The following is a 25721-nucleotide window of genomic DNA, read 5'->3' on the forward strand; positions in this document are numbered from 1 at the left end:
ATATAGTCTTCTTTTCTTCGGACCGTTCCGCCCAAGACAGAGCGTTGCAAAACGATATGCACCTGATTCGTAGTCCTATGATAAGGTTCTTCCTAATTATTAGATTACATTCATGTGGATTATTATTTTCCCGTGACCTATAAATTTATTCTACTTGCAACTAACGATACTATTATGAGCGATAATGAATAGTAATCTTGGATAGCTTACTAGACAATAGATGAAGATGGTAATACGTCCCCCTAGTTTATCAATTCATAATCAAAGCAAAACCATTTTTGTCTTCGTGATTGTTCAGTGCTAACGTGTTTGCTTACCATATTAGAAGCACGTGATGGTCTTATCTGAAGCCACACGCAGACAGAGATATCTCGTTCCGGATCGGGAAGGTCTCAAACAATGCTCAACGGCAGTACCGAACACTATACTCGAAAAGAAAGAGAACCATCCAAGGATTTAATTAGCGAGCACAATGTATCGATCGCGCTCATCTTTTCTACTACGTTTCTAACTATTAGATAAATACGAGCGCATGCTCACGTGGCATCTTTAGATTTCAGATTCCACATTATGCTCACTTTCACACTAGATCGTCGCAATAATCCCTTAACCTACTAGCAGATCTAATGAACACTAGTATTGCAAGGAGAATCATATAAGCCCACTGAAATAATCCGCTGTTGCCGGTCAGCTGTGCAACTCATGGAAAAACGTACTGCGGCTTTAGTACGAGTCCATAATTCAACACGAATGCCGATGCGCACAATCGGAAATGAATGAATGAATGAATAGGTTTGGCCTCTTGGCCTTATACAACCCGTTTGTCACAGTGGAGTTGTATTGTAAGGCAGTGGGAAAGGGAGGATGAACCTGGAAACGGCACGATTGGCACTTCGAATAGAGGCACGATATGTGCGTCCAGAGCGCTGAACGCGATGCAGTAAACCGGAGCGCGCTGCATCCAACGTTTCTTTAGGTGCCGACAGAAAAAAACTGGCCCGGCCCCACTATCGAGTCGTGTGGGTGGGATGTGAATGCCGGGAATAAACAGAGGGAAAGATGGGCTTCAGTTCATCGTGCATTCATGCATGCAGGTCATCGTTTGTTGTATGTAAATCATAATATTAGTATTAACAACTCGCAAGCGCATTTGATAGGTGAGTAAAGATGCGTCGACTTAGCTGTCTAATGCGTCAACTGTATAGCTAGGCCTTAATTCATAGGTGTCTCATAGGCTATTTAGATATTGCTATCATTTGTTCGTTTCGACTATGTGGTGGTAACAAGGGAATAGGCCAGTAAGACTCAGCCGACTTGTCATGCTACCATCAATGCAATGATTCATATCGGAACGTAATAGATGACTGCGATATTTCAAAACTCGAATGGGAAAGCGAGATATGCGGTTCCTAAAAATATTCTCGCAACCGTTAGGGCCACTAGAGGAAGTGATGCCATAACAAACCACGCGTCATCGTGGGCTAAAAAGAGGCCTGAACACGCCTTTCTTTCTATAAGTTCAACATTCACGCAATAGTGTGATTGTCGAAGTGTTTAGGTGATTTTGTAAGCTGTACACGCTACCCCTAAATGTAAATTATTTATTTAGAATACTGAGATCAACGTCGTAACTGACTGCTGGAGCTGCTACTGCAATAGAACTTTGAGTATAAACTTCTATATCTCGCCTAGGAAAAGTAAAGGTTTTCAAAGACTTGCTAGAGCATTCTCATATATATGACACCTAAAGATTGCTAGACATCTTGTTAATGTTTGTAAATCAGCAATTTTGTCGGTTTACATAAAAATCCAAAAAAAAATCAAAGGGCTATAGAATGAACCTTTGCTTTATCTAAAGACAGATAGTAGGCCCTAAGTAGGCCAATTTCGACAGAATCAATGTCTGCATCTACTTCAAACAGATCAAAAACAGAGGCCTGCCTTCTATCGTCTCTTAATGTTAAATTCGCTGATTGAACCGCAGCGGAACAACATTTCCACTATGATATAGATATTATAATTGAATCTACAAATATTGAGATAAAAACTGTTTTGGAGAATCCATGAGGTATGCACTAGCAAATAAAAATCTACGATATTTTATCTCATATGGATAACAAGCTCCATTCGGTCCGTATAGGAAATAATTCTATTGTCACATATTCTAAATTACACATCTTTTCCACATTTTTTCAATGCAAGTATAAGAATATGCAGAAGCGTCTTACAACAAAGTAAATTTATTCATCTTTTATCCTGTTTTGTAGCATGCCAGACACAGCGAAGTTGGCGTCTCCGCCGCCGGGTGTGCTGAAAAAACCGAACTCGTCAGGAGCAGCAGTAGCAGCTAATGAGGGCAAGGAAGAATGGATCGCAATGGATAAAAACAATAAACAGGACAACAATAAGGAGTCTCCGGGGGCAAAAGACTCAAACACTGTAACTGCCGGCAAGGGCGGCAAACAAAGCCGCTTTCAAGTAGCAAAGGTCGATTTTGCCAAAGGATCAAAGGACGAAGATCGACACAGCAGCAGGTGAGCAAGCGAGTCTACATTAAGCGTTCTTCGAGCTCTAAAGAGTGAAAAAATGTAAAAACCTTTGTGTTACCTTGGTTTTTAACATTGCATGACTGGGCCTTAGCAGAAGCCCATTAAATTTAGGATCAGCCATTTTTATCTTGAGGTGTAACTACTCCATTACAGATCCACTATAGTATATCAATAACACAGCGACTTAAACTGAATAACCGTCAACAGAAATAGGGGCAACTCGTTGAAGAATGTATTGACTCGTTACAGTATGTCTCCCACACTGTCTGTTATAGCTATCGAAGTGCGGCATATTCGGGCTAATATACTCATAACCATTTTCTTTAATGAGTTATGTGCCCCCCAAAGATCCTTGCCTGCATTGTCAGAAGCATTTTTTCTGGTCTCCGAACGTTAAGTATACCGCCCATAAGATTGCTTCAGCTTTTTCCCGTGTCTCTTACCACTACGCCCTGCGCCGGCTGTTTGCCTGCACAAGGAGATGTACTCGTTCAGAGGTAGATCGGAGTACTATAGGATATTGCGACAGCATATTAATAATCGTTTACGGAGTCAGGCCGCAGACTTAGGAGGCCGCCGTGCGGTTGCCAACGCAGTCCAAGCCATCAGCGGGGTCAAAGGTGCAGCTGCTATTTCCGCGTGGCTACTAGCAGCAGCGACCGATGCAACGAGTGTGGCGTTAAGACCGACAACCAACAGGTAGTGGGACTAGTAGGGCGCCTGCCTGCCCTTAGTAGAGTCTCATTAAGGCATGCGGGGTCGTCTCACGCCATCACTCGCTAGTCGTTTATGCATTAAGACGATTCGCCGTTTGTAACTTCGCCTGAGCTTACGCCTGTGTTGGTGCCAGCGGTTCAATAGATCATCTGTACTGCTGCCGCCACCGTTGAAGCAATTTTGTCTGTAGCAATGGGTTTTGGTAGCGCAAGCGTGTCAAGTAAGTGGACAGAAACGTTCGTTGGGTATGTACATACACGAAGGGAATATCTCGCCATAATAGGGTCTACGGTATGGTCTAGTAACGTGGTGAGAAAGAGTAAGGTATGGTAACAGATAACCCTTCGTGGGTTTTAGAATTGAACCGCGCGTCGTCTGCTATCAGTCAAAGCTTTTGCTGGTTGTGTTCCGCGGTGCATTTTTCCTACGACATGAAGCCGATTATAGCAACGTCTGAACTTTGAATTCGATTTTCCTTCAAAAAAACTGCAAGACGCAATAATTAAGTTTTGGTTTAGTGTAAAGCAGAATTTGAGCGTTTGATGGCAACGCTTTTTTGGCATAATTTTGTGCGATAAACAGTATCTGGATTCACTGTAACGATTATATTGGCTGTAAACCATAAACAATAGTACAATTGTTTTTTGGATTATTATCGGCAGTGACCTATACCTAGTTGAAAGGTTATGGTATGAAAACTATGAATGGTCCTTGCAAAGACACTCTAAATATTTGTCGTTGCCAAATGGCCAGCTTCGTATCCAGCAGAACGGTATCTTCAAGTGTTGACTGTGTAACCGACTTAGTAAATAATATGACCATTTTCCATTGAAAAAAAGAGATACTAAGCATTGTCGCTAAAAACAAAATAACTAATGGATTTGTGGGTAATCGTTATGGGCTTGGCTAATATGTACTTGTATATGAGGAGGAGGTCATCTGTAAGCGATTGCTTTGTGTCTTACCTTTCAGCGTATATGATTCCATGTTTATCGCTCGAGCATGGGTGCTCGGCGTGTATTAGTACGTAAGGCTGCCTCTACGTCGAGCGTGAAAAACAGTCGTATTTGTATGAAGCGAGGGGTAATATTAGCAATCTAATAATTAGCTCATCTCCTGGGTGGTGATCTCCTAGTTATTTTTTAATGGAACATTCGCTTTAATTGCATTGGCCTCAGTTCATGATGGAAGTTTCACACGTACAGTATCGAAAAGCGTAAGATAGATATGGTATCTAACTGTCGAAAATCCGCTGAACTGACGGGAGCAACACGTTCGATTCTTACCCCACGATGACAGCGAAGTCTTTAAACGCGAAAGGGCGAAATTTTAGAAGTTAGGCTGACTTTCATGACATTTCAAAGAGCCGTACGGATCGGACAATATTAGGACGATGTGGTCTTTATGAGGCTACAGCACTGGAAGGCGTGCAACCTCAAGCAGGTGTGGAGCGAAATAGTAAAAATAAGTGCGATTTTTGACAACAGCAGCCAAAATGGTTTATTCAGTATTGATCCGAATAGCGGTTTTAGTCTTATGAAGCCATGAGCATAACCTAAGTACGTTTTACCTCGTTGTGATTTAAAGTTTTAGTGATTCATCTAAAACGAATCGTATCGTACTGCTAGGCTCATAATTGAGACGCGCGCACTTCTGGAGGGACCAAACTTCTCGGATGTGAATGTATTCATAGGCTATCGTCACTTTGTGTCCTTACTAATCGATGAATTTCATAAATTACGTTCAATAGAAGTTCACTCAATCATAACCATTTACACAATCTTAACGACAGTTAACGGTTCACTATCTGTTTGATTCTATTTCTGTGAATGTAACGCCGACTATCTGGGTACCAGTTTTCGCGTTTGATCACAAATAGCGATTATTGAAATTGCGTTTCTCTACGTGTCAGTTATTTACTTCCGGTGTCGCCGTTCGGCATTTCATCAGAAGGCTGGCTCCTAGTACAAAATAAAGCGTGTCTATGGAAGGAATCGAACCGACACTATAATATGTCCTTAATATTAACAGTCGAATAAGCTAGCTATTAAACTATCATGAGGACCTGCAATCGTATACGTTTGGTCCAAACCGTATAGTATTCATAGAGAGGCAAACTTAGTCATGTGAGAACGACCGATCATGAGGTCAGCCTCTTGAAGTCCCGAATGTATCCATAATGGATAAGAGTGGAGCCACTGTAGCGCTAGGATAGCAGTAGCAGTTATGTACGTTTCGCGGTTCTATTTCTAACTAACGAGGCGAAATGATGGGCATACGCAATGAACGCTGCGACACGAAATTAGGGTGCTTACACTAATAGGGTTTTGCCGTCGTTATGGTTTTGACCTTTAGATGTATATCGTACTCAGCGTCTATTTCTCTTCCCACATCTGATTGCCGTAGGAACTCACTCATGACCAAATAGCCCCTCACCGCATCAGACATCTAAAGCATTTTAAACTACTTTCTCGCTGGATATTAGGAGACGTAATATTTACTGATATTATTCGGATGCGTAATACGATTTGTAATAATTCGATGATACTCGTACAAATACCTTTAATGGAGAGGACATGAGAGTATTTGCGTAACCTTGTGTATTCAAATTCGCACCGTCTGCTAGATGGCGTTGGTGTTGACAGTATCGTATCTTTATGCTTTAACTGGTTATCTCCTGCGAGATGATATTATTTCCTGTAAGGTTAGATTTTATATTGCTATATATATACAGTTGCTATGATAGCCAGCCGACCTTCTTTGCGGGCTGTGTTATTAGCATCTATGTTATTCTGAACTAAAATGCACGCCATGTTGTTGGTATCTGCAACTCTGGGCAATGAGTGACCCGTGAGCTCAAATAAAAGACCTCATGAGCTTTCTTAAGAACCTGGCTTAACATGCCGTGTATGCACATCCATCGATAGTTTTCCCACGAAACGCTTTCAGAGACACTTCGCTTCAGGAGGTAAATTTGTGTCGCCACTATTATCATTTGAAACTCACGCTTCGCACGGGAACCAGGGAAGTTTACGCAGCGAAGTGGAGAATAAGCTGGCTGAAAAAAAGCGTATTCTTATTAAATTGCACTGTTGAAGAAATAAATGTTCTGCAAATTACTAGGTGTACTCTACATGGTAAAATGATTTGACCGTCATGGCACGCCTATCCATCGACTACACTGTGTGCGCTAACGCTTTTGTGTTTTAATGCCTAAAGGAACAAAATCGTAAGCAATATGACAGAAATGATTTAATAACATTGTGCTGCTTGTGTTGTACAAGCTTCTACAGCTGATTCGTAAAGGCTTCGCGGAATTATACACTTGCTGACAATCTTTTAATGGAATCTGTATCGCATCACATAGTTAAAAATATATAGCTGGCATATAGACTTTATGAATACGTGGAGAAGTTGCAGGACCCAAAATGCGCCTCGTTGCAAAACAGTTACAGCAGAAACGGCAACGATCCTATTCAGCAACTCATTATGTTAAATGAATGTTCGACTGGTGCCAAATAGAATATAACAGGCTTTTTGCTGGACTGATATGGCTAATATCAAAAGGACGACACTCCGATTTAGGTCTCAACACCATGCAATCCCTGGCCGTTTCTTTGAGTAGAAGAACGTGATCGCTACGTTCATGTTAAGTCACAAGAGGACGGTGCCTCTGGTCTACTAGCATTTAACCCTAAACGCATTTGTTAATGAGAAACATATATATATATATATATATATATATATATATATATACGAAGAGATACGTATATATATATATATATATATATACATACACGTATCTCTTCGTTATTTTCGAACAGCATTACGAGTTATTTTTAGATAGAGGTGGTAGCTCCGTGGTCAATTGAAGAACATGCTTACAAGCAGAACTTAGCTTTTACTGAGAGATCGGTTCCTGCGTACCCGCTAATAGGACCAGGTGGAAAGGGATATCCAAGACTTCCCGAAACTCATGGGACGTCTTTTGAAAAGCGATGGTTCAAGTGAGGTTTTATGGTAATACGTTGTACTATTTAGATATTTCGGGTTAGTGATATAGCAGGTTATCTCGTACGACTTGTTTGCGTTGGCCTGAATGATCCATTCTTGTCAAACCCTATTATTATTACTCCGAGTGGATTACATGACAAAGGGCAACTTGCACGTGTTAGCGAATATCTGTGCTTTTTAAATGTATCTACACTACTATTTTCAACAACCTAATAATTTGCACATCTCTTGCTCATAATGAACCTATTTTTAGTGATGAAGACGATCACGCAGGAGGCCATGGGGGCGGCGGAGGGTGTGCTGGTGGAATGTACAACAATTCGTATGACACTCACAATATACGTTCCCTGCACCACTACACGAGAGAGGCACTGCCCCGTCTGGATCACTATCGGAACGTGATGAGTGTGCATGGTCATATGAATAGGCCGACCCTCGACGAATTGCACAATGCAACATTATCTCTGCTACCTGAAAAGGTAAGTTGACATTGAAAGATTGTAGAAGATCGTAAGGTCCAGCTTTTAGCAAGGAATCAAATATTACTTCTCTGCTTGGGATATCTTGCTGCTAATATATGATATGCAGTATTATTAACAATCTAATAAATGCGCTTCAGCTAATTTTTTGTGGCATAACTAAAAGTTGATCATAAAAAAAATGTTGTTATTATGCAAGCCTTCCTATGCGTGTACGAAAATTTTGTTTCTTTTATCCATTTAGGATGAATACTAGACCTTATGGGCCTAAAACTCAGATAACACTTGCCTTAATTTTTATGGTCTCTCTAACTGAAATCAGAGAGGTTTGTTTGTTGTGTCGAGCAAATAGAAATAATTTACTGTAACTTTTTCTGAATGCAAGCTAGCATAGAGTTTCCTCTCATAAATCTAAAAGAAAAAGTTTACACGTATCGCAAGCAAAATTATAAAAGGTCGATAAAATATAATAGATCTCGCCTATTGTATATTCAGCCGCATTGTTTTTTCTTCTAGCGTGTGATCTTAATAAAATATCCAGGTTCCTGAACTATTACTCAACTAATAACAGGTTCAAGCTAAAAGCACATGTACTGTGTTCGTAGCATTAGCAGTTCCTCCATAAGGAAAAATCTTTATTAATCAAATATCTACTGTAATGAGCTCTGTTTAGTACATAATATGCATAATATATTATCCGCCATATTTACCGTATTTAAGCGCGATCTAATTAAGGCAACAAACTGAGTTCGTTTGTACTTTTTGCGATTTTCTATGACAGCTTTTGGTTGGGCTAATTATCTGATAACACTCCGTAAAAAAAAATCTGTGTTTACTATAGAACCACTGCTGCCATCGACAAACGAGGTGACTCTAGCGTCAGAGGAATTTAATAGTAATTATGTTAGCGACTAAGCATAACTATGTATGCCAATATAATTAGTCGCCGTGAAGCAATCTTCATAGTTCTGTTGAAGTGCCACTATTTGGTGTTTATTAGCCGCGATTGCAATGGAAAACTTTTGCTTTCGACAAGAGTCAGTTGAGCTTGGCGCAGAGATTGTCCTAAGTTGTCCTAATCTACTTTGGCCTATAGATACAATGGCAGTTGCTTACACGGGGTAGGTTAAAACCGCGTTCTTGCTTATGCAGCCTGGGGCTGCTGGCCTAATACTATTTTAGTTTGATAATTGATATTGTATCGGCTAATATAGGTCCTGATGGTAAAAGGGCCTATGCTAAGTATCAAGTATTATCACGAGGACCTCTTATGACTTTCACCTTCAACGCCTCATGTTATCACTTTCGCTCAGATGCTTAGTAAACAAGACCAGTGCTTAAGGGAAACCCATAAAATTATAATGCGAAGAATCATTAATAATATAACGACGAAGCGTGTGGGGTTAAAGGAAGACTCAGGCAAATGGGCTGTATCTCTATTTCTATACAAAGGCGTTTTTATGAAACCTCATAAAGATAGATACAGAACTGTATTGCTCTTTACTCGGTCAACTCCATCTAGACCTGGGTACATTTTCCCCTTGGAGTATAGGTCATAAGTTTATGAAAAATCTCAGTTATAAGAAGAAAGATAATTTGAGAGAATCAATTTAGGTTTTTCAATTGTGGTTAAACCGTGCACGTACATATAGGCATCTTACTACTCGTACAATATACGTTTTATGAGACATTGCGCACATTATTTTAACATTCCGTTTTTATTGAGAAAGTACATAGCGTTGTGCATACTCCTGTGTTTGAATTTATTTTGTACCGCATACAGAGGCAGCATTGAGATATAAAGGGCAGCCAATAAAGCAGCTTTAAGCAAAACCTGGGGTGCAAAGCTGAAAACCATTTTTTGTCTATTAGGTAAAGTAAAAGTTAGCCGATGGGCGTCACAAACTAATTTTAAGTGAGCAACTAATGAATGAAATAGCCAGGAAAATAATTACACTTAGTAAATAAACTTCTGCTATGTAGTTATTACGGCTTTCCGGTTTGCAAAAAAACTAATCACAGTTTAACTAACTTATCTGCAAGCTTTAATTCAATTTACTTGTTTAACTAAAGAAATACGCTAGCGATCACGTAACTGCTCGAGGGTGGAATACTCCGATATTGCTCATCACAAGATGGAGAGTACTACTTACTAATAATACAAGCATTTAGATGCGCAGGACCTCGAAGCCTGAAGGAATAAGCATCGCCTTGAGGACAACGTTTTGCTATTTATGCAATTCCTCTACTATATTGCTTTCTGTGTCGTACATACATATCGATGTGATTGAGCAATAAAGAGGTGAACTAACTTCTCACTAGACATCGGCCTCAACATCAAATGGTGCTTCTCTGTTTAAGTCGTTGTGCACACCCTTCACACAACAGAACCCTATTAGTGTTACTTCGAGGTGTAATCGCACCCACATATAATTGGCTGCCATTAATGACAGGATAAAAAATCGAATACGATGTCTGACCGATGCGAGAGTTGATCTTTCTGTTTTAGATTGGTATATTTAGACCTTAAAAAGCAATAAGTTCCGCACCAAGCGTGCAGCTTGGCCAAGTTGCGTACGTAAAAATGTCGATCGAAGAGACAATCGTCACCTGCGATTTTCAGCCATCACATGAACGTCATTAAATATGTGAGTATTTTGGGTTTTTTAAGAACCTATCCTCAAAAGTCACAACTTTTCAGTTTACTTGAAAACTCCGGTATAATTCGTTGGGTCTTGCTAAGAAGCGTTTCCCTTTAGAAAGTACAATACTCCTTAATCATGTACTTGCAAAAGCCGTTCATGAAAATGGGTAAGGCGATCGAAAAGCATCGCGATGGTCGCCGGCAAATCAGCACTATTCTCGGTTCGTACGCTGACATGCGTTATCGGTCGATGCTACGCCTTGATCCGTATATTTTCGTATGTTCGGGGATTCGAAGCCGCGGTTGTCTCTCACACTTGACTAACCAGTCATTACAGCTGTTTTTGTATAGGCCCGATGGGCGCCAATGGACACTGCTAACAGCGTACGCTATGTTTAGGCTCCTTTTTGCTTTGCCTGCGCGGAGGAAACTGCAATCAATATAATTAACCGTAAACACCAGTCATCGCTACGTCGCCATAAATGCTCCAAGTTTTAATTAACCCAGCCGTTGCTATGTGGTCGAATCACTCTGTGACAGCCTTACGAGCGCTACGATTTATTACACCACGTCTAACCGTCTATAGGTCTGACAAGCAGCACCTCGATGATCACAATTGTTATCCATCGTATACACTAGTATCGACACCGGCAAGAACGTAAGGGGTGTCAATTCGAGTGCTCTCGATGGCTACATTTGACGAACGCTATAATATCATATATTACCTATTACCCGCGGCGATAGCTTATCGTTGGTGGGCTTCTTGAAAAAGCTAGCTCACGATTCCCAGGCAGTGGGATGGCATCAAATATTCTATGTGTAATCAAACGCTTTTTAACTATAGCCTAAAAAAACGAAGAAAACTAATTAATGATAAGTATACCATAGATACTTCACCGATTACATTCATTATATACATTGTAATTGCGCAAAACACATTAGAGTCAGAATCTTAGGAAGCATATTCTGCCTACTTGCGATAATTTAGGACAAGTCCTCTTAAATATTCGTACATACATTATATATCTGCGTACTATTAACTTACGAGATTAGGGTCTCATGACGATTATGTTGGCATAACAAGCCTAGCAAGTGTTATTCGAATGCAGTCGCCCGGTGTTATAAAGTCGTCCATGTTAGTAGACTTAGCGATCTATTTTTCCTTGTACAGCTAAATGGTAAGATGTTGTATTATATATAATAGTCAATAAACATGTAAGCTTCTGCAGGTGTGCATACACTACTCATTTTTGTATTGATCTTTCCACGTTCTTATTTGTTGGCCGTTACTTTACGCCTGCGCTATAGTCGGCGCGGAATTGTTGCCCATGCTGCAGCAGATCTTTCGGGCAACTGAAATCTGCCTAGCCTCCCGCAGCCTCCTAGAAGTTCGCAAGCTTTTTATTACCGTCAGGCTGTTCGCCGACTGAAAACTGTCGTTATTCTGTAAAGGCATAGGTTGTCGGCACAATAGTTCCTGTCGATGGGCATATCACAGCCCACGTTAGGGTAGCTTCATTGGATTAGATCTGCCATCAAGAACCTTAACCAGCCTGATGCTCAGGTTAGGAAGTCGTGCATGTACATCTTTCTGCTAAGGAAAAGAATAAAGAAAGTATATAATCGAAACCAGTGAAAGTCCAAGTAAAATTGCATTGAGCTAAGTTGGAGCTCATTACTTCTACAATAACTGCGTTCAACCTAAAGGCTGCATGCATACACACGTGTTTGAACTTTTTCAATCCTTTATGAGTTAAACTGTTGATTTTGTCAGCCACGATCAATAAAATTGCTTTCAGTCGAATTCTCTGCAGAAAAAGGCTCTCATCAGTAGCCTTTACAGCGGCGCGACGTTGAGAAGAAATTTTCTTCTATTCAGCGTATCGTCCTGTTAAACAACTAATTTCGCCATAAGAAACCGTTACTCTAGTGCTATATGAAAGGAAAACAAATTTTCGTAGGTTCTCTATTATATGACCCTAATAAGCTAGAACTATAGGGCTGTTGATATTATACATCAAAATATCGTCACTGCCTTTCCGAAAGTATCCCAAAATGTGCCAAGCAGAGAATAGACATTAACATCACGGTGCAAGGGATGAGCCATCCATTGTCCAGTACTATAACGAAATGATTCTAAGGCAGTGATTTCCTACGTTATTTGCCGTCAAGGAACTCCTTTGTGGGAGTCCAGGTGAAGCGAAATCATTTGCAAGATCTAACTAAAATTAGCGCACGTATTATACACGTTATGTTAAAACTAATCTACCAGAACTCATGTAAGCATATCATGATCCATTTTTTCCGGCTGGTCTGTTCGAGGACTGTTAGCTCCTAGTTCCCGTAACATGCAGCTGCAGTCATAATGTTGATATGAACTATAAAATTCTGAAACAATACGAAAACTAAACGCAAATAGTTTTACCAAAAAGCTTCCTGCAGTTCCATGTTATCCATTTATTCAGATTGCGTATCTCTCTGTAAATTATATACTTGGTTCTGTTTAGTAACTAATGGAAACGTGGTTAGAGCATTGTAGGATTGATGCCCATTGAGGTTTCAAACCGTCCTAAGAGTAACTTAGATCAGCAGTCCCTTCTCGTACCGAAGTGATCATACGGGAGACGCTAGAAAGCGGAAAGAAGGAGAGTTAGCATGCAGGGAGCACCTTGGGGGAGTCGAAAAAGCTCGAGATGAGGAACAGAGGCTGATCGGCTTGGGAAGAAGCCTGTCCGTTTGCTCGATGAAGTCGTTTGGTCCGAACGAGCGGTACGTCATTACAAACCGCATCGATTGATGCTTTGCATTAACCTTTACCTCTGTACAACAACAACCGATGCCGATATTTTACCATTTTTTTTCCATTCCATGTAGAAAGCTCGCGGCTGAATGTGTCAGCCAGTCATTTCTAGCTTTTGCGCTAATCTAGTTGCACAACAGTCGCAGCAGAAGCAGTGTCAGTATTGTTATTTTCCGTCAAGGCACCAACGAGAGCCATACATTATGTTAGAAATCGCCTAGTTAAAAAAGCTCTTATATGCACCTGTATATCGTGACGGTATGTGGCGCTGGATGCACTATTGGCTGTCAGGCCAACGTGACACTGCGTACCGAGAACGTTCAGCGTCAACGGTGAGAAAAAATTTCCGTACAGAAATAAAATAAGCCAACCCTGAATATACTTCGTTTCGCGCTCGCGGTCAGCCACTTGAAACAGCACTTAACGGCAGTGCTCAGTGTAATTAAAGAAATCACCGACAAAAAATAATCAGTTTATTTGGTTATCCGCCAATAGCTTCGCGGGTTCGATGCGAAAAACTGCTTAAATTGCTACATCATTTTGAAAGACCGTCTCTCCAGTTCGACATTGCGGGATCGGACACTTCTTTGGCTAAACTTAACTAGAAATATATAACGATCGATTTAATATATTTCTGATAGCAACAGGATTTCAATAATGACAAAAAACAGCTTAAATGCCACATTTATAGAAGTTTTTTTAACTTCTTTTTTTCTTACAAGTTAAATCTGTTAGAGATTGGTATCTTAATAATGAAACTGTAATATAGAAAAAGCACCTGTGGTACGAATCTATAAGTGACAATTCCCTGTAAATAGAGACATGAACGTATCGCAGCTCGTGTTTCCATTTATTGGTCCGGGGTCGCTACCGTTTCGTTTGTAACGTCCCCAAGGATTCATTGACTCCATTACTGTAATTATCGCCAATACGGAATGATAAAAAGCCTCAATATTAACTGTGGACTTCTAGTTTTAAGTTCACGTTACCCATTCAACGCTTTGCTTAAACAAAGTTAATTCGTCAAACGAATTGGCATAAATATATATCGATATTAGGTAAGTTCTTTTTGAAAAACATATACGACTGAAGAAATTTTCAGCATGTACGATATTTACTTACTATGGTATTTTTCGTATCTGGCACGCATAACGAATATTGCCGGTAGATTCATTTTTCTTTTTTGGCCCAGTTGTCTGGACAAAATAACATACAATAAGCGACTATTTGTATACATACGCTTGCAGTGAAAATTTGGTTTATACTTTAATAGGTCATTAGGCATATATCGTAAAATGGGGAGGGGGGAAGGCGATTTCGTTTCGTTGCTTCGTATTGAACTTGCCCACATTTGAAGCTCCACCGAAGGTCATACAGGCCATGTCCAATACGACGCGATAACCTATGGTTAGCCACAAGCTTGAAAATAGCAAAAACCTTTTCTACCGAGCATTAAACACGAAAAAAGATAACTGGAAGGTAGCAAGTATACTTCTATAGCTGCTATCGAGACAGACTACTCATGGTGGTTGATACTAGAAATGTCGTAACATACTTGTTCATCGAGTCGAAGCATAAACCATGTCCTATTTCGACTAGTGAAACAGGACGTGCTAGGCCACTTTATATATCATATAAAGTAAAAGGCCCTGCTTGAGTTACAACATGTCTATTGCATTATCACATATTTCATTAGCATATCGTATATTATGAATCTGGTGAACTGCAATCGTTTGATGAATAGCTTGTGCCCGTTTTTTAAACCAAAGGGGCATTTGCTTTCATTAAACTTCATAGAAATACACTTGATTCTATTTTTGTCTCTAATAAAACGAACTCAAATAACTTCATTAACGTATGCACCTTATCCTGCAAACTACCCATGACGAAAGTACGTGCCTATCCTATTATCGCATATTATATATTATTAATAGGTGAAACATGTCCTAGCTAGCTGTCGCAGCTGCCGCGAGCGTATCCTAAGCAGTAACACGATTGCCTATTGTCTTTTTCTTTGTGTTTTTAAATGTTCTTACTTATATTTCTCTACAGTGATTAATCACCTCTAAAAATAGCGTTATATTTGCGATGATCTACATTGCAGTAAATCAGCAACTGAATAATATTAAACAGCCTCCAGCTTCTGCCTTTACTGTACGAGAGATATAGTATAATTGTTTACAAATTTCAATCAGTTAAGCTGTGTTCATGTATTCCTGTGCATCAGTTGACCCATCCTAGAAAAGGGCCGCTGTAAAATAGGACGTCTGCACCGACCCAATGTTTTTACTTGTATTAAATCTTACCATGTTCAAATGGGTATTTGGAAATCTTTTTTTCAAAATTCAGAATGCCTGAAGGGCTTAAACTGGACGTGTCATGTGACATTCAGTTAGAACGTTCAGGGTATCGTTTCGGGAAGACGTCAAGGTCATTTTAAGCACGAACGCGACAGATATATGTTACGTCTGAACACCCGAAAGGGCAGCAGGAGGCGAGACTCTTAAATTTCGCGTCCGTCGTCAATAGATGGAATATAACTGTGCCGACTATGGAAGCATAAGTCTCATATATTCGACTATCTTCTGCCTTCACTAATATAATACATACAAAAAAAAATATATATATATATATATATGTAGATGTATATATATATAGTTTTTTTCGAAGATTGATGTCGTTTTCACCTTTTTCCATCGACTTGCGTGGCTTAACGTTTATTTGAGAAATACGAAAATTACGCAACAAACGCATCGATCCAATTTTAGAATTATCCCAACTCTGTCACAAAATAAAAATTTTAATTTTTCGAGTTTCGGCTGACTACTCAAGCGTTTACATATCAAAAGATTATAACGGTTGTTTTTTAGTTGTTCAACAAATGAGCCAGTCTCCAAATAATTGTTACTTCCATAATAGTTGGCGTATACAGATGGCAGAAATAAGTTAGTCAGGTGACTCCAATTGTCATGTCTGACAATGGGGACAAACTGTGTTCTGTAAAACGGAAATAGAAACTTACGTAAGCTATCTATTTCAGCTGACGTGTTTGTCTTGTAAGGAGTGAAAACACTTCTGCCTCTATAAAGTTGACCTGCCTATTTTTCAAAAGCATTACAATTCGGCTGATGTCGAACGCGTTTTTGCGAGCCTTATCATGGCCTAACCGTACACATATTGTTGAAAGTAAGCAAAAAAGGACCTGGCAGGGAAAAGCAGGGAAGTTGAAGGAAGCATATCAGGAGAGATACATGTACTGCTACCACAAACCATCGCACGACATCAATAACGCATTCGTTTAGTCGTTAAGGGGTTAGTTTATTAAGTCATTATATAGAGTTCAGTTTGGTGTGCAGCCCTGTCTCGGAAAAAACGGCCGAAGTCGAAATGAGTATGCACTGATGTCCGGCACTTCTACGATCTACATCGTCTGCGTATTTCCTTCTCCATAGCAATTCGTTATAAAAAAAAAAAAAAAAAAAAAACTAACTAATTGAATTCGTCTGCTATTGTTTATTCTAGATCCTTACCTTTGATCGGTTTGAAAATAGGCGGGTATTATATTTTACACTATGTGTAGCATGCAAATAGTTCCTGTTGTTAGTACTAGAAATAACACTTTGAAACGTTATGAATATTATTAATTGTTGATGACTTTGAGATATTTGAATCAAGAGTGAGTTGCGATTGTATTTTGAAGAACTTTTGTCCTATGGGGACTGTAGTCTGCTGTCGCGTTTAATGAAGCGTACGGCACATCTAGCTAATTGTTTTTCAGTAGATACAACAATAGTTCCTTTGCTGTTCACGGACTAAAGACACTGTAGGGATGAAGTTTCGTGATGACGCTTTACAAAGGGACGATTGGCGTTTGTCACGATTTTCGCTATTGTAAAGTAACAAAAACAACCCTAATACGTACTGAAATTCATAGGATCTTCCAGATACGCCCCGTCATTACTTCTTTCATAAATCCTATAAATTAAGAAGCATGTATGGTGATATAAACACTAAAAATGAGTATTTAATATATATAAGATAATATAAATAGAAACGAAATCTATACTAACATTTTTGAATCCAATGCGCCCCGATAAAGAAGCTGTGAGATTAAAAAATGTGTACCGAGGACAATTAATTTAAAATTCTTTGTTTTTTTTGCCAGTTCTCTTTTATAAAACCTCTTTACTTAAGGATATGTTAGATTTAATAGTTTTAGACGTTTGGCAAGGAACAGGGCCTAGCACAGAGATCTCAAAGTGAATTTTTTGCTTTCTCTGAACTATTTTGTCGTATATCTTTGCTTCAATGAAGATAGCCAGCATGCCAATGCCTTCGCAGCCGTGGATGAGTAAAAATAAGGCTGCTAGCTAATTCGTTCAGTGAGTATCTTTTATATCCAGCTAAAGACCGGTCGAATGCGTTTTCGAAGTTTAAGCGTATCTTTCTACAGCGAAAAAATATCATCTACTTGTGTCCCGTGAATCGTTTTCAAAGCCCCAGATTTATTGTGTTCTTGTTCGATTTATGTGAGACGTAATGTCATGATCGTTAGTGCAGTCTGCTCAAACTTTTTTTTATCTCGCAAACAGCACTTCGTGCATAGTTAGTGGTTGTCGACATTTCGTTAAATACGCGTGTTTGTTTGGCGGATAACTTCGAAAAATTTCCAAAAGCAAATTCACGCCGCGCAAAATTTCTCATGAAGGCGTGGTTTCAGTAATGGGCTACATCCTCTTCTAGAATATTGGATGCAAGCTTGGCTTTCTTAATATCGAGGATCTCATCCTGGTCTTCAGATCTCCTGCTTGGGTAATACAAGTAGCAGCGATCGGTAAATCGATCGCGCGAGCAAGCTGCAAATCTGAAAATCTTCAATTGCTCTATGAATAAATACCTGCTACCAGAAGCCGTTCTGCTTTCCATATATGCGTGGGATAGCAGTTCAATCGGAGATGTAGATACGAGACGTAAACTGTTTCCATAGACGGTATGCACTATCACAGCGGCACGAGTTTCTACGATATAATAGTTTTCCGACGGAATAGAACGACGTATTATACTTGGTCAGTCTAACACGAAACATCAGTTTACGATTTCTTTATTATTTGACAGATTATGTTATTAGAATGATTGTACTTCGAAGCCGACGGCAGTATGACTTAAAAACTGCCTGTACAGCTTGACTAATTTTACGTAACTGTATTTTCTGAAGACTTCGCCCATATTTTTCGAACTTGCTACTTTCCTCATATTCCTCATGTAAAGAAGTACTTGTTTCATTTATAACCGACAAAGCCAGGCATCGCTCTCATTAGTGCCAGTCGACAGAAACACAGCACGCCCAAGCGCAGCATCCGTCCAGATCCACCCGAAAGCAACGGAGAAGGATATGGCCTAAGACACGACTGGCCGAAGTACCTTTAAGACGACTACTATAGCCATACATTATGGTGTCACTATCAAATAACGACAAGCAGCTCATAGATCCAGTGGATACCCCAAGTCCGTGCTCCTTTTTCGTCAGGTGACTGTAATGAGCAATAGTTCTCTTTCATATCGACGCCAGCCTATTTATTCCTTAGTTCTCTTTTTCGCGAAAGTAGTGGTTAGCCTCCACTAGGTATGGTCGCATGGCTAGCTACCTAGAGAGCTTTAGTCGGCCCGAGACGCCAATCCAAGTAAACAAAAAACCAGGCATCATCAAAAAAGCTTAGCCACATTGCACATTCCTTTTTGAACCGCGTTTGTTGCGTGCCGCTTGAGCTAGCTAACCTGAAACAGGCACCGAATAGGAGGGGAGCAGTCGTCCTGGTAATGATCTCACTACTAATAGCAATCTCATTCTGGACGGACGTAGCCAAATCTATCTAGGCAACAGGGGTGACGAAAGCACTAAATACCGTGCTTGCGGCAGGCAAAAGTTACCCGTGCACTTTGATGCTCTCAGAGCTCTTAGCCCCAATAAGCAACCTAGCACAAGCGTCCGAACGAGAAGGCGTTGTAGAGTCCGAGAGGAGGCCCGTCGCCATCTGCGTGTAGAAAGATCTATTGGCGGCGCGATATAACTCTTGTTGCTACCTACAACTTCTGTAGCCTCAGATACAACAGTAACAACAACACAATAACAACTGAAAATGCTGGTTCTGGGGTGGTAGGTTCTCTGGGTTCGGTTCAGTACGCACGGTGAAACTACCTTCACTCACACCCTCCAACCATAAACTGGCTTGTATGATCTCGGTTTTCGATTGTCAATACAGCATTCAGCGATATCTATAACTCAGAAAACGGAAGCCTGGGCTAACCAAAATTTTTCTATTTTCTATTCTAATTTTAGGCATATAAAATGAAACATGGAGCAAAAAATTTAACGCTGATATTTACAGTTGTGCTATAAAACGGGTCACATGAACAGCAAAACATATATATGGGAAATTTAAGATTGCTTTTTCATTATGTTTAATTATTAATCGCTCAAAACTTTATGTAACTTGCATGTGCAGTTTTTATCAGGTTGTGCATGCAATGGTATAAAATCAAAGGCCGCAAAGCGTCCGAAAATGCGTACTTCCGCATGCGCAGGCAATAAAGATCAGATTTGTGGGAAAAGGACACATGAAGTCGTGCAATTTATAACGAATGCATAATAAGACTTTAATATGCTTATTAATAACTGGTGAATATTGCGAGGGACTTTTATCTTAATGCCCAAAGCACAAGCTGAGAAATCGAGATACGTTCAGGACAAAAGTCACAAAAGACTAAGTGTCTATTAGTCATAGGTGTCCTAGGTTGTGCAAGCTCTGTTTACCTTAAAAGGCTATTATTTTTAGGTAATGCTTGTGAGTACGAACTGTAGCTGCATAACTCGTCATCAATAACATTGACTTGTTTTAGATAGATCAAGATCAAACTGTGTAATGATTTTCATATGTAACTTCATTTAATGACATTTAACTTGTGCAAACACAATCTCAATATGTCAGCAACTTAGCTAAGTTGAAAATGAGATAACAACGCCGAACTCAGCGGGATTTTCAACTACAGAACAATATCACAACAACCTAGTAGAGATAAATATCGATAAGCTACGTATTTCCCATGACTAACGATGCGCAACGCGATCATGTATTTATTACATAACGGTATGGTTTACCATCAGTGCAGTGCTGATGCTACTGTAGACTCAGCTACAAAGGCATCGACTATCTTCCTTACTTATCAGCTTGGCCATTTTCACATTCATGACCATGACAATCTCCAGGCTGTAGCGTGCTGATGCAGTGATAGGGAGTTTATCAAACCGAGATAGGTATATGAAGGTTCTGCAGATTCTGGTCCATTGTAGTAGTTTGTGAAATCGTATACTAGTATAATCGTCAAAAAAAAAGTCGTCCCCCCCTTTCGGTCCTTTCTGCTGCTATTATGTTAATGCCACATTTATCTGTTATCGTTGTTTGAATGGAGTGCTTGACCGAATCAATAATGCTCACAATCGTACAGGTCACTATGAACGACACAGGGTCATCATAGAAGGTGGATCGAATCAGCAAAAACAAACAACAAACCTTTTGCAATTCACGAAGATCAGGTACGTTTTAACAGACTACTTTCTATCAAATAGACGCATTTTTCCTTATTCCATACTTGTTGCACTTGTTGTTGACGGTTAGGCAACAGTATCATTGGAAAACTGTAAGGGAGAGAAACAGGGCAAGATGGGAAAAATCGAAGTGGGAGCTTATCGGTGCCCACTTTGGAATGGTAATAGTGCAAAAGTGAAGACAAATCGGGCGATTAACAATGATGATTCCACCATCGGTGCTTTTTTAAACGTGTCTTTTTTGAACTACGAAAATTTCATTAATAGGAAAACAGGCAGAAGAAAGACGTACAGCGTTTTACGCACACCTCTCCATTGATTTGGGAAAAATACATACTTTTTATTGTACTATGTATTGGATGGGGTGCGTTTACGGGCGGGTATGGTAGCAGTAATTTGCATGTATTAATTTTTCTATATATATATATATATATATATATATATATAACTAACAAACGTTACGGCCTTAGTAGCAACTGGCTGCTGGTATGCTTTCTGTTTGCGGAAATGTTTTGTGTTTCCATTAGATAATGTTAGGAATTCATAATATTATGCAACAGTACGACTAAAATACAGACCGGCTTTAGGAGTAGGCAAACGTCCTGCGCCTTTGCGAACCGGATGTTTCCAGAGAGGTCATGACTGTCGCGTGGTCATAAGGACGCTACAGTCCTAGATTATATCTTAATGATTTTACATGTTCTTTTTTAAACTGATAAACTGCGTAGCGCTGACTACAGGCGAAAAATATAAAATACTCAGGCTTTATCATATCTTATCATGTGGCAATCTAAAGCTATAATAGGGTTAATCTAATATGGTTCACACAGGCATACAAAAAACGCAAATGAAATACATCTCACACAATAAAAAGAGAATAAAAACAAGTTGTTTTTTTCACAAAAAGTAAACAACGTTACACATATAAATTCATGAAGTCAGTAGCAGTATAATTATACCATACGTTTATATATATACGCCTATACGCGATTTTCGTCTTTTTATCATCGAACATTGAGTTCATGGCATGATAGGTTGTTTAAGCCATTGAATCTGCGTAAGATCTGCAATAACGAAAGACGTGCTTTACAGCAAGCGACCTCTTAAGGGCGAGATCAAACACCTCATCAATATAGAGTAACTTCAATCAGATTCGTGCGACGCACGTGCGTCCTTGAGAAATATCCTATCGCTTCCATAGCGTGATTACAAGGCCATAGTCAGTGTACATACATCGTTCAACTCAAAGCGTTAACGTACAAAGATTTGTGGATTAATTTTAATAATAGTACTGTGAGCCAATGTTTGACCACCGCGAGGAGGCCATTTTCGCTGAACAGTGCAAGAATTAGATCTCAGAGTTGTTTTTTGACTGCCTCATCCTGATTCTTTCATCACCTAGATGCATGTCTATAATGCAAAGATTTAAAAGCGAATGTATATTCCTATTTTAAGACGCTCACAATATAGTTATCATTAGGAAAGGTTACTCGAATCTGTGCTACCTTTACGGCCAAGCTCAGGGTCTGTACACATGGCTTACCTGTAACTAACGTTATTCAATTTTTTCTGAACACTGATATGGGTTATTAGCTGACCTTGATACATTGTCCACCTCCTGGTTTCGTCGGGATTAGGAGATTACAGGTTTCTTTTACTAAGCACCATGTTTCTTCATCGTATCAACGAAATTTCATCATTTCTGTGAGGGATGAAGCTGTTATGTCATTCTGCCGACACAGCGCCTATAACTATTCGTCCATTATAGTACCGTTTCGTATGGTCAATAACTTTGGTCAGTACGGTGGTGTTTCTCTCCCTATGATGAGCAAGCGAGAAAACCCCATATATATATATATATATATATATATATATATATATACATGTTGGTAGGTGTAATTGCAAGCGATCATGCGTTCCTGTTCTAGGTTAATTTTCGGAGAACTCAATTCATCAGTGTTGTTTCTTTAACGTAGGTATTTGTTTTCACGATGAGTTGACGATGGTTCTGCGTGACACGCGTTAACGATTTAGATACCTGTTTTAGCAGAACTGTTATTATGGTGCTTTAAAACTATGCCAGTCCTGGACGTTTCCTATTATTGCCAATTGTAAACAACGGCGGAAACACGATTCCAGCTCCAGCGTCTCTAAACCTGTAGGTCACTTGCCTCTTCCGTAAATGAAGGGAATGGCAGGAATAAACACGAACACTACTTTTTTGATATGTTTATCATATTCACTTGACCTCTAAAATCAGCATAGACCTTATCAAAGTGAATTATGAGGAAGCGGTTATGAGAAAAATAACCACGATAAGTGTAATATGGTACTGAGGCCAGAATGAAGATCAAAAAATTTTTCGACCGTAACTGTCGTGATAGAAGGTTTTTTCATCAACTGGACATTTACTGAGACAAACTTTGCGACTCACATCATTCTGTAGCTTTGATTTACTTTCTCACTTGATAGTGCCTCGAATTTGAAATATTCCGCATTTTATTGGGTTACCTGACCAGACGATATTATTCGTTTGCACGATATCGGGCGCGACCGTTCCAACAAGGCACTTTATTCCAGAGAAAATTTGAAGTTAACACAGTCATCCACTTTAGTTATGTATACATTGTCGACGGTAATAGCTCCAGAGGGCAATTCTCTCACTCGAACGAATGATCCGAGGAACTACCACCTGACTATTTACAAGTTGCCATCACATTTCTAAATCGTAGCAGAATCAGAGAAATATGACGTTGCGAAATATATGATTTTTATCATCTATAGTACTACTTAACGTACATAAGTCTTAACCTACTATTGATTCCTATGGCGTTTTCAGCAATCAAGCGGCAAATCTCCCACCGCATTGGACTCAAGTGCCGCAGTTAAACTCGGATGGATTCAAGGCGTCCTAGTTCGTGTACTGTTGAATATCTGGGGTGTGATTTTGTTTTTACGTCTGTCGTGGGTTGTTGGACAGGCAGGCATCGGGCTATCCGTGATCATTATCGTGTTGGCATCGATTGTGACCATGTTGACAACCCTGTCTATGTCGGCTATCTGTACCAACGGTGAAGTAAAAGGAGGTTAGTTGTCATTTGGTTTATTCATCTTACTTTCAACTTATTAGCTAAAGGGATATTTGACATTGCTGGGAAAGAACGTCGTCCATGTTTTTAGGGCAGGCGAGCAAATGGCTTCGAAGGAGTACATACCTAAAACGAACGAGTGTCAACCCTTAAAATATTTCTACTAATTACGAAAATACATGTATGATGAAATTGAGTAGTTTGTTTCTCCTACAAATACCATCTTTTGTATGAACGTCCAACTCATTGAACCCATCAAATTCTTGTAACTAAATTTGCCTATTTTTTCGAGGGGTCTTTAGATGGACCCACGGATGGATTAATCAACTGCAGTTCATTATTATTTTTACCATACAGTAACTTAATACAATTATATCTGTTCAGATGTTCATCGTATGAAAACGACAGTGATTAGAGGAAGTGTATTCGATATTTACCCTATTTCAATATATCCCATTTGCGTTTTGTAGATGAACATTTAATTCTACATAGTGTTGTTAAACATATTCTGTTGCTCCTTGATTTCATCTGTTTTTTTGTCTGTTAGGTGGCACCTATTACATGATTTCGCGTTCACTCGGACCGGAGTTCGGTGGTTCCATCGGTATCATTTTCTCGTTAGCCAATGCGGTTGCTATAGCCATGTATGTAGTAGGATTCGCCGAGGCAGTTCGGGACGTCCTATATGCTAACGGGGTCGAAATTGCTGAGGTATGTACCTAACTATAATATTGTAGATAATGATGCAAGTCAGTTACCTCACTCATAAGAAAAGAACACTCAGTTACTTCAGTGCAAAACGGTATTTCCATAACGTCGTCAACACATCGGCAGCAATACCGAGTATGATCGTCTAATTATTTCATTACTTGTCTTCGTTGAAAACAGGTCCTGGCCGCTGACGACTCGATAAATCTTGTACGGATAATTGGTGGTATAACTTGTATCGGCATTCTCTGCATCGCTCTCATCGGAACCGAATGGGAATCGAAGGTCAATTTGATAATGTATATGTTAAAGATATTCTGTTAAACAATTGAGGAATATGGCACCTAAGTTAAGATTGACTTTTGTAACGGGCATGCATTCATTTGCCATTCTTGAAATTAGAAGAAATCTGGGTCTATTCTTCCTAGAATAGAGCAATAAGCTCGCAATGTTGGAAGACAATGCATTTTTGCTATATAACCGAAGATGAGCTATTGTCCGATTTCTTCACAGTGGAAAAACCCTATAAAAATCAAAAGCCTGTTTCTGCCCGAAATCGACGGTTTACGTTAGTGCAAGTTTTCGGCCGACCTCTGAGAAATCCGAGGAAATTTTCATAAGGCAAACCGGAAACTCTTCAGTAGATGTTAGATTTAAAAAAATCGAAAATAAGACAAAATAGCTCAAACTTATACACGCGGATTTTTACTATAGAACTATTAACGGCAATTTTTAAAAGAAAAACATAATTTTCCAAGTAGGTAATCCAAATAAGTTCGAACGGTTAGTTTCTTTGAAACTTTTTTCACCTTTTGGACTTTTTAACCGCTTTAAGCCTCTGCATTTTTGAGAATATCTACATTTTTCCTAACTTTTTCGCTTGTAAAAATTAAACTCCGTTATAATTTTTGATATTTACAACATGCTACAGATTTATGCTTACTAATGTAGCTCAACACGCAGATACTATTAAGAATTTCTTTACGGATTAAAGGAGGAATATATTATAATGACTATGTTGGCCATATCGGATGAACGTTACCGTTAGCAATGACATTTCGCGTACGTCTAAATAGTTCCGCTTATATGACTCTTTTTCTTTAGGTATAGTAAAAGTA

At 39.4% G+C, this 25721-nt stretch overlaps 1 protein-coding gene across 3 annotated transcripts in view; it reads left to right on the plus strand.

Annotated features, from left to right (window-relative positions):
* Positions 1–25721, plus strand: part of Ncc69 (sodium chloride cotransporter 69) — a 57287-nt gene that overhangs the window by 23488 nt on the left and 8078 nt on the right. For all 3 annotated transcript variants that reach the window (XM_022855358.2, XM_022855357.2, XM_022855359.2), the window contains exons 2-6: positions 2268–2534; positions 7534–7759; positions 23646–23892; positions 24443–24606; positions 24784–24888. In XM_022855358.2, coding sequence (XP_022711093.1) covers positions 2269–2534; positions 7534–7759; positions 23646–23892; positions 24443–24606; positions 24784–24888 — 1008 coding nt within the window. In that variant the 5' untranslated portion in view covers position 2268. The remainder of the gene's footprint in view (positions 1–2267; positions 2535–7533; positions 7760–23645; positions 23893–24442; positions 24607–24783; positions 24889–25721) is intronic.

This window comes from Varroa jacobsoni, unplaced genomic scaffold (assembly GCF_002532875.2).
Source record: "Varroa jacobsoni isolate VJ856 unplaced genomic scaffold, vjacob_1.0 scaffold_202, whole genome shotgun sequence".
Lineage (NCBI taxonomy): Eukaryota > Metazoa > Arthropoda > Arachnida > Mesostigmata > Varroidae > Varroa > Varroa jacobsoni.